The sequence below is a fragment of the Cricetulus griseus genome, chromosome 3 (assembly GCF_003668045.3).
Source record: "Cricetulus griseus strain 17A/GY chromosome 3, alternate assembly CriGri-PICRH-1.0, whole genome shotgun sequence".
Classification (NCBI taxonomy): Eukaryota; Metazoa; Chordata; class Mammalia; order Rodentia; family Cricetidae; genus Cricetulus; species Cricetulus griseus.
In genome coordinates, this window is record NC_048596.1 from 193,635,342 (window position 1) to 193,651,624 (window position 16,283).

The window sequence follows — 16,283 nt, forward strand, 5'->3', positions numbered from 1 at the left end:
TCAGCCTCCTAAGTTCTGGGGTTATAGACTTATAGCACCGTATCAGACTACTTGGCAGCTCAGACCATTTCATTGAATTTCTGCAGGAGATAAAGGCTTCAAAAGGCTGCACTGATGCTGGGTCATGGTGGCATGCATACCGTTAATCCCAGCTTTTGGGAAGCAGAGGCAGGCAGATCCCCAAGTTCAAGGCCAGCCTGGCTAGCCAAGGCTACAAAGAGAAACCCTGTTTCAAAAAAACAAACAACAACAACAAAAACAAACCAAAAGGGGGTGGGGTGGGGCGGCTGTACCATTAACTTCAAAAATATATAAATAAAAAGCTGCAACAACATTAGAGATTTTAAGATGCTTAACAATAATCTCATCAATTATCCAACCAATGGTCATTTCCTCTTATTATATTAGGATCTGGTCTCCTCTTCCTTCTCCTCTTTTATTATTTGGTTTTCACAACAGGGTTTCCTCTGTAAAGCCCTGGCTGTCCTGGAACTCTTTTTTTTAGACCAGGCTGTCATGGAACTCACAGAGATCTGCCTGCCTCTGCCTCGCAAGTGCTGGGATTACAGCCATGAGCCGCCGCTATGCCTAGCTCCTTCCCTTTTAAAGGTGTTTAAACATTCATTATTTATCTAATGTGTGCGTGTGTGTGTGTGCATGCGTGCAGAGTGCACCATGGCACACATATGAAAGTCAGAGTATAACTTGTGGGATTTGGTTCTCTTCTTTCACTATGTGGGCTCCAGGGGTCAAACCTAAACTGTTAGGCTGGGTGGCAAATGCCTCCACCTTCTGTGACATCTCGATGTTCCTGTCCTTTCCATTCTTTCCTTCTTCCTTTTTCTTCTCTTTCCTCCTCCTTTTCCTCTTCTTTCTTCATAGGATTTTGCTTTGTAACACAGGCTGGCTTCAAACTGGTAATCCTCCTGCTTTAGCCTCCTGAGTGCTGGGATTATAGGCATGTACAACAATGTCTGACTTTCATGAATCTATCTGTCTATCTGTCTATCTGTCTATCTATCTATCTATCTATCTATCTATCTATCTATCTATCTATCTATCTGTACTGGTTAGAGTCATCAGAAAGAACAGAGCCTCAGCTGAGGAAATGCCTCCTTGAGATCCAGCTGTAAGGCATTTTCTCATTTATGGATCAATGAGGGAGGACTCAACCTGTTGTGGGTGGTGCCATCCCTGTGGTCCTGGGTTCTATAAGAAAGCAGATTGAGTAAGCCATCTTCCTGCCTCCAGGTTCTTGCCCTGCTTGAGTTCTGTCCTGACTTCCTTTGGTGATGAACAGCAATTCAGAAGTGTAAGCCAAAAAAACCCTTTCCTCCCCAACTTGCTTTTTGGTCATCACAGGAATAAAAACCCTAAGTGTGACACTATCATTTTACCTGGTGTGTGCTCATGCATTTGGGCACTCATGTGTCAGGTGGATGTGGGAATCAGAGGATAGTTTGTAGGAACTGGTTCTCTCCTCTCACAGGGTGCAGGGACTGAACTCAGGTAGTCAGAAGTGGAGGCAAGCATCTTTACCCACTGCCCCGCCCCGTTACTGTTCTCTACAGCTGATTGTTTGAAATTTCAGATTCTCAGTGTTTCTCTCAGTGCTGGGGACAGAACTCAGGGATTAGTCATGCTCTCCCATCAAGCTCTGCCTCTATTCCCAGATCCTCTAAAAGTTTTTTTTTTTATTTTTATTCCTTTATTTTGTCTTTGAGACAGTGCTTTGGGTATCCTAGGCTGGCCCCAAGATGTTGATGTTGCTACGAATGACCTTGACCTCCTTTTTGATCCTCCCGTCTTGGATTTCAGGCATTCACTGCTATACCAACCTAAAGAAATGTTTGACTATCTCTTCTTGTTGTTTGTTTTAAATCACAGAAGTAACATATTTATAATAGGAAATAAAACAAGGGGCAGGGAGATGTCGCAGGGGACACAGATGCTTGTGCCCAAGCTTGATGACCCAAGTTTGTTCCCTGTGACCCACATGGTAGAGAAAACAATCATACAAGCTGTTCTCTGACCTCACAGCATGATTACCACAGACAATAATAAATGAAATCATTTTCTAAAGGAGTGAAGCTGTGGGCCAGTACACACCTGTAACTCCCGGCTTTTGGGAGACGGAGGCAAGGTCCTGATTTCCCCAGAGGGCCTCCTGGTTCCAGAAGACCACTTCCTTTGGCACGGGACCAGGAAGGACTTACCTTTCAGTTGTCCAGACCCAGGTGTGGAAGTGAAAGGGTCCTCTCTCTCTTTGGCTTCCTCCAAGAACCCCTGTCCTGTTGTGTTCTCTAGACAAACGAGGTCTTCCATTAAGGCCAGGAGGTAGTTAATGTCCATCAGGTTCATAGAGTCCCAGCCTGAGGCTGGTGGCGGCACCTTCAGAGCTTTAAACAGTGAGCTGAGGAGACTCTGTACTCCCTGCAAGAAAGAAAGTCCAGTGAGGTGAGGGAACATGAGCCGCAGGCCAGAGCGTGTGGCATAGAAGCCAAGAGCATGAGTACTGAGCTGCGTGTTCCATGTGTGGACTCTAGCTCTGCCCTGTGAGGCATGATAGGCAACTACTAACTTTTCTAGGGCCTGAGTGGACTGGTTCCAGGCTGCGTTACTCAAATGACTGAACATAGCAAGTGTTGTATACAAGATTATCAAGTACATAAGTGCAGGGAAAACGTATCTCTTTTATGAGCGTCTAGCCTGTGGTGGTGGTGGTGGTGGTGGAGTCCTGCAACACAGCACTATTCTTAGAACTATACTGCTGCCATCTTCAGTTCTCTGGGCCTGCTTACGAAAGAGTGTAACAACTGGCCTGTTGACTATTTACCTTCCCTAGTTGAAGGAGGAGCAGGGAGGGGCACGGGGCTCTCCATTCCCAACCAACCTCATGCAATTCTGGCATAACTGCATATGGTGCTGGGGGGTCGGAAAGATGACAGGGGCTAGAGGATATTGGCGAGGAAGGAGGAGAGGGACCTCCATCTACGCAGTCATAAAGAAGCCATTGTTACTGCTGTGTGTTGCCCTTCCAAAGTGGCTGCTTTGAGGTCACCGATGCTCCTGTCTGTAACCCCTCACCATTGTAAATAAGCCTACTGAACTCATTGCTTTCCACAGCATGAAGTTTGATGGCCTCATACCTTGGCTTGTTGTTGGAGCCTAGGAGGACCTGGATATTGCTTATGTCTTCCCCCAGGGAAAGAATTTCAGCAGCAGAGTTCCCGTAGGGTGGTATATCTTGCACACAATAGATGCTCAAAGAGTATGCATGTGTAAACATGTATCACGATGTATATGATACACATGTCAGTCCAAATGTTTTGTATGTAATATGCATGTCAGTCTGCATGTTTGCAGCTGGTGAATCCTGGGAACTGAGCCTGCCAGGCAATCCAGGCTGCCAGACCCCATGTACCAGCCTGCACTCCTCCGCTGCCAGCTTAGAGTCCCTCTATTCACACATAAGCTGAGGCTGAGGACATGCCTTGGTCACCATTTCAAGTGTGCGAATTCCCTCATCCATGGGCTGCAGTGAGGGAGTCAGATTGGGGGGTCCCTGCTCCTGTCTTCCGTCCTTCTCTAGTGGGAGCCGAGGTCTGGTGTTCCGGAAGATCTGGACAATCAGGAGGTTAATAGGAAACACAAGGATGGAGCTCTCCAGCCCAATCATCACCTCCTGCCAAGTGAACTCAATTTTGCCTGGGGAAAAAAGGAACATAGGCGAGGTCAAGTGGAAACAGATGCCCAAAGTCAGTTCCCTCCACCCACCCTCTCAGCAGAAGTAAGCTATGGACCAACAGTGATGGACCAACCAAGCACAACTCCTGGGAGGTCACTTGTAAGTCTTTAGATGTCTACCTAGCTCCTAAGAGGACCTTAGCTTACCCAGGGTTGTGAGTCAAGCCAGATAGTTCACTCTATCAAGGCAGCTTACTAAGAGCCTGGGCCATGTGGCTCAACTTACTTTTTAAGGGGGCCAGAGGCTAAGGTCAGCTGTGCAGGTACACTGCCAACCATATCTATTTGGTCCCAATGAAGACTAAATCAAGGGGCTGAGGAGGACCGCTCAGTCTGTGAAGTGCTTAGCATGTAAGCATGGGGACCTGTACCCCAGGATCCCAAGCCAGGTGTGGTGGCACCTGCTTGTAATCCCAGTGCTGAGAAGAGGAACAGGCAGATCCCTGAGACATAGTAGCCAGCCAGTGTAGTCCAACTGGCAAGCTAAGGTCCCTGTCTGCAACAATGAGGTGACTGGCTCCTGAGGAACAACACCCGAGGCTGAACTCTGATTTCCACATGCATGTGCACACGTGTTCATGCACATGTGCACACAAGACACAAAGACTGAGTCAAGTCAGGCATGGGGGCTCACACCTGCCATGGGTAGTGAGTGACTTTGATGCCAGCTTAGTCCACAGTGTAATACCTTGCACAGAATATCAGACTGATCAAACAAAAACTTAAGAACTCCTCTAGATTGCAGAGGTTTTGCCAGGGCATGAGACTGGTGCCCACCGGCCCCAGCCATCATAAGTAATGCTGAGATTTACCCAGGTCCATCTTCTGCTCAGCTGGGTCCTTAGGGATGCCCCAGAACATGATGCTGGTTAGCATGGTGCAGAGAAGCAGAGAGAAGCAACAGGACACCCTCTGCACGCGTGTGAAGCTGCTCCGACGAGAGTTACAGAAGACCGAATACCAGATGTGTCCATCCTGGAAGCCCGTGGAGGTTTTAGTGAAAAACAGGTGGCTGTGAGCAGGCCAGAAGAGAGAGACAGGCACTTATGGAGACAGGTATGCAGAGAGGCTAGTCTCTTAAGAGCAAAAGGTGATTCACCTGTAAGATTTAGCATGTTTGGGGGCCAGCAAAATGGTTCAGTGGGCAAAAGCCCTTACTGCATTGGAACTATGAGCCACATTTTTAAAAAGCTGGATTAGATTGTTGCTGCTGAGGGGCCTAGCTCCCAGCAGGTCAGAGAAACTGAAGATGTAGTGTAGGTGAACTGCTGGACAGACAGACACAGGAACTTTATCTGAGGGCAAAGCTTGTTCTTACTCTGTTCTTTCTCTGTTCTGTTCTTCTGCCCTGATGTTTCTTTCTTCTTTATCTCAGTTGTCTTCCCTCTTTGTCTTTCCTGGTATTACCTTTTATGTCTTCCTGATGGTTCCCTCCTATTTCTTTTCTGATGCTTTTCCTTCTAAATCTTTCCTTCTCTTAGCTATTATTTTTTTCTTACCCCCCCCTCCTTTTTTGTTTTTCAAGACAGGCATTCTCTATGTAGCTTTGGAGCCTGTCCTGGAACTCACTCTGTAGACCAGGCTGGCCTGGAACTCACAGAGATCCACCTGCCTCTGCCTCCCAAGTGCTGGGATTAAAGGCGTGTACCACCAACGCCCGGCCCTTTTATACTTCTTAATACAAATATTTTCTACACAAGAAAAGATTACCTCACAACCATGAGTTACATATTTTCCAAAAACAAGGTAAAATCTTTCTGTAAGAAGAAATCACATTAAGATCACAAGTTACATGTTTCCCTTAGAAACCACAAGTAGTTAAACACTTTCTTGGTGTTGATTTTCTCATCATAACATCTTCACTAAAAGCAATGATTCTTTTATAATCGGTTAACAAAGTTTTAAGCAAGCTAAGTAGATTTCAGTCAGTTCCTTTTGTACTAGCAGGCAGCTGTTTGCGGTTTCAGTGTAGCAGATTTTGGGTTTCTACTCTAGAGAAACTTTAAACAAATAGTCAGTTCACCATCTATTTTCCTTTACACACAATAGGGTCATTTAATTTCCTTTCACAACTTTGGTTTTTCAAGGTGCATACTGGAGCTTGTGATTAACTCTGTAAGTTACATGACCAAGGAACTCAGGCCTAGCCTTGGGTGTAGGGACATAACTGCTTTCTTTGATCATCAACCTGTTTTCCCACAGGCAGAATTCAGGGGTCTATAATGCATAAAACTTCCTTGTTATTATTTTCCATCCTCTGCAAATCTCATATCTAACAAAGGGGGGGTGTGACTTTTCGTCTATATTTGCCTCCCTTGTATCTCTTACTGGAGTAATGGCAAAATAACCTAAATCACGTCCCTAATCTAATCTTTACTAACTGTCCTAACCACTCATATCTTAGGCTAACTCAGAAAGTCCAGTTAAGTCATAGATCTAACCAATCATCGCTGCTCTTATAAAAACCATCTCTATTATGATTTTCAAGTACATTGCCCAGAGAGGAAACAATCACACTATACTAGATACAGCAGTATAGTCGTCACACCACCCCAAATACAGCAGGAACACAGCAGCTGCAAACAGAAGGAAGCACAGCAGAAACAAGGGGCATTCTGGAGACCCCCCCTCCCCAGCTTCGCCTCTCCAGGGTTTAGCTTTGCTGTTTGGTGAATTGAACTCCATAAGATTCATTGCTGCCTGCAGATCCTCTGACATGACCACAGACAGCTTGTAACACCTTGCTCTCCTACGACAGCATGGGAGGTGCAGACAGGAGAAGCTCTCAAGCAAGCAGCGGAGACCCTGCCTTAGAAACAAGGTCAGGCTGGAGAGATGGCTCAGGGGCTAAGAGCACCATGCCCTGTTTAAGAAAGCCTGAGTTCGGTTCCCAGCACCCACATGGCGTCAGCTAACAGTCATTTGTAACTCAAATTCTAAAGGATCTGACACCTTTTCCTGGACTCTACAGACACTGTATGTACAAGGTGCACAGATACACATATCAGCAACACACACACACACATAAAATCTCAAAAAGAAGGAAAGAACCAATTCTAAAAGAAAGTTGTCCTCTGACCTCTACACAAATGCCAGGCCGTGGACAGACACAAAAATGCACCATACACACATTTATACAATTAGCACATTGTGATCTACTTTTGAGTAGAGTCTTCCACTTTCTGAGTACTGGAATTACAGACATGTGTCACCACACTCAGTTTATATGGTGCTGTTCATGGTAAGCAGGCATTCTTGCAACTGAGCATGTGTGAAAAGAGAGCTGCCTTGTGGTCCTAGCCTGCTGAAGGGTCCAGAAACAGAAATACAGAAACAAAGGGTCCAGGAATATAGAAATATAAAATTGTAAGCCCAAACACATTTTGAAGAAGAAAAAAAAATGCTGTCAGCCATTGTTAACCTTTAACAACCACTTTTGCCTTACAAGCAGACATCCTGGCAGCCACTGTGTACAGAGGTAAACTTAACAATTGTCTCCGGCCTCTCAGCTTCCCGGCTAGGCAGATATGGCAGATAAAGGTTGGCTTCTAACTATTGCCTCTATGGGATTCTGTATTCCCTTAATTTTTAACTGTCCTCCTATGTGACTCTACTCTCTGCCTTGCATTCTTACAGGGACAGCAGAAAAGTGGCTGTATCTGCCACAGGCTTTTGCAAATATCCTAAGTTAACATCCTAACATCCTATATCCAAAAGCTGTAAAACTTAGTGCAATGTGACTCTAAGCCTGACCTCATGGTTGTAAAAGCTCTTTGACCCACACCTGGTGCTTGATTTTACTATAAGAAAAGTCTTGAAACCAGCCCCCATTGCCACAGTTTCAGGAACTCGATCTCTGGCTGTGGTCTCAGCTATAGCTGATACAGTTTTTTTTTGTTGTTTGTTTTTTTTTTTTTTTTTTTGTGCTCTGCAGTGATTTTCTTTACTTTTCCTGGAATAAACCTTGCTTCTGGTTTAATAGACTTTGGTGGCCTGTCCCTCTTCGTTGCATGACCCCAGAACCAACACCTGCCTTCCCCCCAGCGCTGTGACTTTAGGCAAGTGACGTCATTCTTCATACCTCCATTTCCTTGACTTTAAGATAGTGATAGAATTTCCCTTGTTGGATGTTTGGAAGGATTTAAAGTCATAGTTGTTACTGATTTGAGACAGGGTCTCATGGAGCTCCGGCTGGCCTCACACTCAATATAACTGATCTGTACCACTGTGCTAGCAAAATCATCTTTGTAAAGAGTTGAGACAGCACTACTGTATAGATGAGTGGTTCATGGTGTTTTATAAAATAGCTATAACATTATTAGTTTTGGACCCACTATCCATGCCCCTGTCTGCATCAGCCTCTTGGGTACCCAGTCTCTAATTCAGAATTTGTCCCTTTTGAAGGTCCCACTGGGAGGGGAAGTCACCAGAATAATTTTCCTGGAAGCAGACCTACTTCCCATGGATGAGAGTGAGTGGATTCGACATCCATTCTGTGTGCTGTTGCAAAGCCATTCGGAACACTGTGTATGATGGGATATTCCTATAATCCTAGAGCTTGGGGAGGTAGAGACAGGAGGATCAAGAACTCAACATTATCCTTGGCTTATTACCAAGGGGCTACATGAGACCCTTTCTCAAAAAAGAAGGAAAATCATTCAACCTAAACATATTCTCCCCAAAGGGTGAGCATGATGCATTTATTATACTAAAGACAAAAGACAATGTCTATCCAGTAATACCATAGATGTAAAGTAAGTGTCCTAGGAGATAGCTTTAGAACGTATCTGCTGTATGAGGAACTGAGTTTGAGCCCCTTCTGTCGTGTTATATTTTGATTTCATTCTGAAAATAAAGCTTGCTTTGAGTCAGAGGGTGTAGCTAGCCACTAGCTGACCAAAAATGAACTAACCATAGAGGTTTGGAGGAGTGTGGACAGATAGGAGACAGGAAGTAGTAAGACGGGGCTGAAAGAGGATCCCAGGCCTTTTGGAGGAAGGAACAGAAGAGGTAGGAAGTCACGGTGACTGCTCCCCTGTTTCTCTGATCTTGCAGGTTCTTACTCTGACATATGACTATCGATTTTTTTATCGGTAAATAGTAATTAGATAAATGTTTTACCCATCATATGTAATAAGTCAAGTGTGGTGATGCATGCTATAACCTAGAGCTATGGAGCCAGAGATGGACTGAAAGGCTTCTGGGACTCGCTGGCTGACCAGCCTAATCAAAAGGGCAAGTTGTAAGCCAGTGAGAGACTCATCTCCAAAAACAAAGTGGATGGCTTCTGAGGAATGACCTCTGTCCCCTGTGTGTATACAAACACTCCCACTCCTCCCCCCCACACACAAGTAAAATAACAACGTATGGTGATGTGTGTGTGTGAATGTACATATTAATGTCTGTTCACATGTGTTTGCTGACCAATGTGAAAACAAGCACATCAGGGAATGGAGAAATGAATAACCTGGAAGGAAGTGTGGGCTAAAGACCCATCTGCAGTAAAACACAGAAAAAGGGCCGAAAGGGCTAGCGACTGAATCAACATTTATCCTGGTTTGGGCTTCTGTTGCTACCATAGAATACCATGGGGGAGGAAAGGCTTTATTTCACGTGACAGTTTCCCTAGTCTGTTATCTAGGGAAGTCAGGGCAGGAACTCAAGGCAGGAGCCTGGAGAGAGAAACTGAAGCAGGCCACGGAGAAGGACTGCCCACCTCTTTATTTAGGAGAAGGGCAATATCACAGGTGCAGACATGCTGCTAGCTTGCTCAGCCTTCTTTCTCACCACCTTCCAGGCGTGGTACTGCCCACAGTGAGCTTGACCCTCCCACATCAATCACCAGTCAAGAAAATATGCCACAGGCTTGTCCACAGGCAAATCTGGTGGAGGCATTTTTCTCAGCTGTGGTCCCTCTTCCTAAATGATTCTGGCTTGTGTCACACTGGCATAAAACCAGCCATTGTACCATTCAAACCACTGTGGTTAGTAACAGAGAAAATATCCTACGAATTCATCAGGTAATACAGGTGACGGTTTCTATGTCCTCACTACCTGGGACAGACTTCTGCCTCACAGGATGAATATCCCGCTCGTGCCCACATTCCAACAGGACATTTGGGCCATCAGTGTCACATACTCTAACATGCCCAGGCCACTGGTTGGAATGTGCTTTCATTAGAATGTCTGGGCTATGAGGCCATTTTCCTAAGATTAAAAAGACAGGGAGGCATATGTGCTGAAAAAAGACAGAAGGGAAGTACCTAAACTGCTTCCTGTCCTGCTCTGTGGCCACGGGAAACACCTTGTCCAGGACACAGTCTCCAACATCGATGGACAGCCACGAGTTGCATAGGAAATACCATTTCCGGTCCGCCACGGGGTCATAGACCAGCACCCGGCTCACATACCTAGAGAAGGGAGATGTGGCTCTGAGGGTCAGGTGTGTGAGGAGGAGGGGGAGGAGGGACTCCCTGGGACAGGGCTAAGGCCTTCAGAAAGTGATCCCCGAGTACCTGGAAAAGGCACATGCATGCTCTTTACTTGGTGTCTGGGTGACATCTGGCCTCCTGTGGGGAGGTCATCCAGCAGAGAGCTTTGAAGGCAGCTGCTTGTCCACAGAGAAGCAGCAGGGTGTAGGGAAAACATTTGAAAACTCTGAACCTCTTACTCAGGACACCCAGCAAGAGAAGCCAGGTGGGAGAGTGTGCTCCACCGACCTGCTTCCGAAGCCTCAGACGGGGAGAGGCCACCTTGCCTGAATGAGAGGTGCAGGCTAGCAGTAGCTTTTCTGTAAGTGTGTAGCCAATAGAAACAGCCATGGTGGCAAAGCTTCTCTTCCCAGGTGCTCACTACATAGCCAGCACCATGCTCTACACATGTTCCTTGTTTCCATAAGCACAGTTTCACTAGGGATGCCAAGGCCACCTATGTCCAGGCCATGGCCCTCCTAGGTGTATACTACCACACCTGGCTGCCCAGCATTTTTGTGAAGTCTCACGCTCTAGTCCAGGCTGGCATGGAGCTCACTATGCAACCCAGGCTATCACAGAATTTGTAGCACTCTTTGTGCCTCGTCTTCCCAAACGTTAGGATTGTGTATGTGTACACTATGCCTGATAACGCTGCTTTTCTAAACGGGCTGCCTGCTCATAGCTGGTCACACTGATACTACTTGTCTGAGTCACTAGTTTTGGTCTCAGGAAGAATGGACAGGACCTCGCTCTGAACTTATAACTGTGTGTGACCTTGGACAAGTCTTGAGTTGGAGCTGCAGAAAGGTTAGGGGTGGGCCCCGTGCTGGACACTGGGGCTGGACTTCAGCCCTCTTCCCTTCTGATCTGGTTTGCATACACCATGAGCCAGGGGCCTCTCTGAGCCTGGTTGCCTCACTTGTGCCAAGGAGAGCCATTCTGTGTGTTTGTAGCAGCCCATGAAAGCCAGGAATTGGGTGTCTCACCTCAGCCTGGTCGTTTGCCCTCTCCTCACTCACCATGATGGCCGATCCCCAGAGTTGTCATGCCACAGCCTGAGGCTCTGCAGCTCTCCCAGGGGAAACAGAGTGGAAAGCAGGAAGACATCCACCCCTCCTCGCTCAAAAACTGCAGCATCAGGATCTGACAGGTGGTGCGGTTCACTCTCTCTATCAGAGCCATATAAAGTGAGAGTCACCTAGAACCCAGAGACAGAGGCTGGGACTGTAGCTTGGTCAGTGCAGTGATCCCAGCACTGCACAAAACTAGGCATGCAGACACTTGTTGCACACTCACACATGTGCACAACACACACTCATATACAATGCACAATGTAATATTTTAATTAAAGACTATTCTTGCCTCTAAAATACAAAATGAAACAAGGAGGGTACACAGCAACACAAATCCAAAGACACTCTACAATGACAGAGCCAGCATTGTACTGGGAGAGACACACACACCAACCAACAGATAGGTACCTTTGAAGATGTGGCTGCCCCTCGTCGGTGTCCTGTGTAGACTGTCACCAGGTAGTGATACTGGGCAAAGGGCTCATTGTCCTCCAGCACTATGACTTTTACCTAGACAGAAGGACAGTGTTAAGGGCACCCTACTTAGTGAGCTCACCCAGCATCCAACCGCTAAGAATGAGTTGGGTATCAGTGCCAATTAACATGCAAAAAGAAAATTATATTCATTATTATCTGATCCAGTGAGAACTATCCTTTATGGGAAGTAGGGCTTCAAGAAAAATAGTAGCAAAAGCAAGGAAGCAGGAAGTATTTTCGCTATTTAGTGTGACCCGATGCCATCAAGTTGGAAATAAGCTTGGCATTAAACTGGGAATGTTCCCCAGGTGTTGGTGGCACACACCTTTAGTCCCAGTACTTGGGAGGTAGAGGTAGATGGATCTCTGTGAGTTCGAGGCCAGCCTGGTCTACAGAGCAAGTTCCAGGACATGCTCCAAAGCAATACGGAGAAACCCTGTCTCGAAAAACAAAACAAAACAAAACAAAACAAAAAACTGGGAATGTTCAGTGTTTGGTATGCTGAGCCAACTGTTTATACAACCAGACTTGTTTCCCAGGGAGCTCAGAAGGAATGAAATGCTCAGATGCTTTAGTTTAAGCATCAAGTGGCCGGAGTTAGTTGGGGGCTGGGGTGACCTCTGGGATGCACTGCTCAGCACCCTTTCCTGTGAAAGGCTCAGTTGGCTGCTAAGGCTCTGCTGTCAAGGATATAGAATCATCTCTGTCAAGGGCACACTCTTGTGGCCACTGACAGGCAATAACCCATCTGTGAAGTGTCTGTTATATGAGTAAGACCTGGTCATCTCAGCCTAGCTCCGTCCAGATCTCCAAGGACTGGTGGGGCTCTCATTGCTGCATAACCACTCTGTCAGCTCCACAGGAGCTCACCCTAAAGGTTCCCCTTAGAAAACACCTCAGCTTTAACTCCATTTTAGAGCATGCTTGCTTTTGGGGAGCCAACCTGAGGCATTTAAGATTATATATGTGTATGTATTGTGTGTGTGTGTGTGTGTGTGTGTGTGTGTGTGTGTGTGTGTGTGTGTGTGTTTCTTTTTTTTTGAGATAGGGTCTCACTAAGTAGATTTGGCTGGCTTGGAGTTTTCTATGTAGGCCAGTCTGGCCTTGAATTCATAGAGATCCACATGTCTTAGCCTCCTGAGTGCTGAGATTAAATGTGTGTGTCATTATACCCAGCTTTTATATTTTAAAATTAGTTATGAGTATATGTTGGGGGAGTTGAACACATAGCTACAGTGTCTAAGGAGGCCAGAATAATGCAACAGATCCTCTGAAATTGGGGTTATGAGTGGTTGTGAGCTGCTTGATACGGGTTTTGGGAATGGACCTTGAACTTGGTTCCTCTGCAAAAGCAGTGCATGATTTTTTAGTTATTTGTTTTATATGTGTGTTTTGTCTGCTTGCATGTATGTTTGTGCATGCATATGTGCCTGGTGCCCTTAAAGGGCTTTGAATTCACTGGAACTGGAGTTATTAAAGTTAGAGATGGTTGTGAATCAATTACCATGTGGGTTCTCAGAACTGAACCCATGTCCTCTGCAATAGCAACTAGAGCTCTTAACCACTGATCCATCTCCCAAGTCCCATTTTTGTGGTTTTATTTTTGTTGCTAATTTTTTTATACAGGGTCTCATTATGTATTCCTGACTGGCCTCAACTTACTGTGTAGACCAGACTGACCTTAACTCAGAGATTCTCCTGCCTCTACCTCCAAGTGCTGGGATTAAAGACTTGACCCACTATACTAGGCCCAGTGGTGTGTGCTCTTAACTACTGAGCTATCTCTTCATCCCCAGCCCTATATATAAGTATCAATATTTGGTCTCACGAAGGAATAAAAGACAGCAGTATCATTCTGTGTTGACATCCCTAGGGGTGCTGCCAGGGAGGAGAGAGTGAGAGATGGACAGCTCCAAGCTCTGCCACACTGTACCCTTGCATTCACCTATGCATTCCCTCAGACGTTCATGAACACTTCCTGAAAGCCAACCCTGTGTTCCATATGACTTTACTAATTGTTGTTGCAAACAATGCCTTGCATAGTTTTTTTGTTTGGTCCATGAATTCCCCGAGCCCTATCTGGGTTGAAATTCTGGTTCCTCTCTAATAGCTTCAGGCCAATTAACTGACCTCTTGGTCCCTGGTCGACTTCTCTTTAAGATGATGGGTGGAACGCCAGGCGTTGGCAGTGCACACCTTTAGTCCCAACACTCAAGAGGCAGAGGCAGGTGGATCTCTGTGAGTTTGAGGACAGCCTGGTCTACAAAATGAGTTCCAGGACAGCCTCCAAAGCAATACAGAGAAACCTGTCTCAAAAAACCAAACCAAACAAACAGACAACAACAAAAAAGATTTTTAGCCGGGTGTTAGTGGCACACGCCTTTAGTCCCAGCATTTGGGAGGCAGAGGTAGGCAGATCTTTGTGAGTTTGAGACCAGCTTGGTCTACAGAGTGAGTTCCAAGCCAGCCTCCAAAGAAATACAGACAAACCCTGTCTCGAAACTGTCCTCCCCAAAAGATGATGTGTGGAATGAAATCCAGTGTATGCTCAGTGAACTTGAGATGCCCAAACCAAAGAAAGAACTAGAACCAATCGAGGAGATTCCTTCTGCAATCCCAGCACGCAGGAGGCTGAGGCAGGGGATTCCTATGACTTTGAGGATGCCCTCAGATACATAGTGAGTTTGAGGCCATCCCGGGCTACATGGGACATAGTTCAAAAAGTAAACACACCCCACAAATACACAAATGGGAGGGCTGTCCTCATAGTCTGTGTGCCCAGATCCTTAGAGGTGACTTCTGTGCACCCTACATAAGGCAGCTTTTACATACAGGAAGCCCTGGCCAGGTCACACAGCTATGAGGACAATGTGATTTACAGTGGGACTTCTGGTCATACTGTGTGTTTGAGGCAGATGATGACATTATCAGGGTTGGTCAAGTGGGCTACTCCTTCATCAGTGTCCAACTCCCAATCAAACTCAGGACATCAAAGCTTAGGTGAGCTTCTGTTTAGCAATATTTGCTAGGTGTTGTGTCAGGGACAATTAAGCACCATCTGTAGACATCAGAAGAACAAACAGAAACCAGACCAGGTCTCTCTTTCCTTTGCTTCTTTCAACCCGAGTCCTCTCAGTGTATGAACCATGGGGAACTGGCCCAGTTGATAATGTGCCACAGGAACATGAGAACCTGAGTTTGATTGACATAAAAAGCCAGACATGGTAGTACACACTTGTAATCCCAGCACTGGAGAGAGGATCCCTAGGGCTCACTGATCAGTTTGTCTGGCCTGCTTGGTGTCTCAAAGTCTAAGCTGGGCATTTCTGATAAATGACACATGATAGTGATCTCTGTCATTCAGATGCACACACATACATTTGCATGCACTTTATATAGGCACCTACACACACAGGTTCACAATACATATACTTACAAACAAAAGTACTAAACCATCACCATTACTTCAACTGATGTTCTGAATTCTAAGTCCTTTTAGCAAATTACTGACACAAGGGTGGCCTTGTGACTCCCATCCCAGCATAGGCACCTTCCTCCAAGGGCTGCTGTGTACATAAATAAGATGCTGCCTGGCATTTAGGGCAGATATCACAATCTTCCTGGTAGTTTGATGAGAAGAGATATTTTGCAAATACTAGGCTGAGGAGTCAGATTCCTGAGATGACCCCAGGGGTTAAGGCCTGGACTAACAACCAGCCTTTCCACAGACCCCTGGGCTCTGTCCTCTACAGCCCCTGTTCCCCCCATTCCCAGGAACCCCACACCTCACCTTGCCCTGATCCTGTATGTCCTTTCTCCTAGCCCAGATCAACACCAGCATGTAGACCATGCAGAGGCAGCCCACTGTGGTAACCACCACAGGGTTGTCCTCGAAGGTGGCGAAGAGCTCTGCAGTCTGCTGGACATCCATGGCATTGGGCATCACCAGGAATGTGCTTCCAAAGAAGGTGAGGTGGTTGCAAAGGCAGTGTGTCTGGGAGGTGGTGGTTCGTGGCCCCACCTGTAAACCCCAAAAAGACCATGTTTGGAAATGCACCTGCTTCAGCCCAATGGAGAAGAATGATGAACACCGCAGTGTGGATACCACTCCATCAGCCTTTCGGAACCACAGATTCAGCCAACCTCTGGTTGGAATTACATAGTTTTAGGGCTGGGCTGTGACTCAGCTGGTAGAAAGCTTGCCTAGCATGCACGAAGCCCTGGGTTTAATCAACATCACATAAACTGCGTATGGTGTCAAACACCTGTAATCCCGGTATCAGAAGGTGCACACAGGAGGATCAGGAGTTCGAGGTCATCCCCTGCTACCTGTTCAAGGCTAGTCTGGGCTACATGAGACTCTGGCTGACTGGCTATCTAGGCCAGAGGCATCAAGTCACCCCTGGAGCTGGAGTGACAAGTGCCTGTGAGCTAGTTGATGTGAGTGCCGGGAACTGAACTTGGCTTCTCTGTAAAAGAAGTGTGGGTCGGAGACCAGAACCCAGAACCCACA

At 46.3% G+C, this 16,283-nt stretch overlaps 1 protein-coding gene across 3 annotated transcripts in view; it reads right to left on the reverse strand.

The window, feature by feature from the left end:
- Positions 1 to 16,283, reverse strand: part of Pkd1l2 (polycystin 1 like 2) — an 89,237-nt gene that overhangs the window by 25,041 nt on the left and 47,913 nt on the right. For 2 of the 3 annotated variants that reach the window (XM_027410785.2, XM_035442704.1), the window contains 7 exons: positions 15,561 to 15,791; positions 11,702 to 11,803; positions 11,240 to 11,418; positions 10,011 to 10,157; positions 4,560 to 4,759; positions 3,503 to 3,708; positions 2,217 to 2,433 (listed from right to left, as the gene is read on the reverse strand). In XM_027410785.2, the coding sequence (XP_027266586.2) occupies positions 2,217 to 2,433; positions 3,503 to 3,708; positions 4,560 to 4,759; positions 10,011 to 10,157; positions 11,240 to 11,418; positions 11,702 to 11,803; positions 15,561 to 15,791 (1,282 nt within the window). Of the gene's footprint in view, positions 1 to 2,216; positions 2,434 to 3,489; positions 3,709 to 4,559; positions 4,760 to 10,010; positions 10,158 to 11,239; positions 11,419 to 11,701; positions 11,804 to 15,560; positions 15,792 to 16,283 lie in introns of all 3 variants that reach the window. The other variant, XM_035442703.1, reaches the window with a different exon arrangement.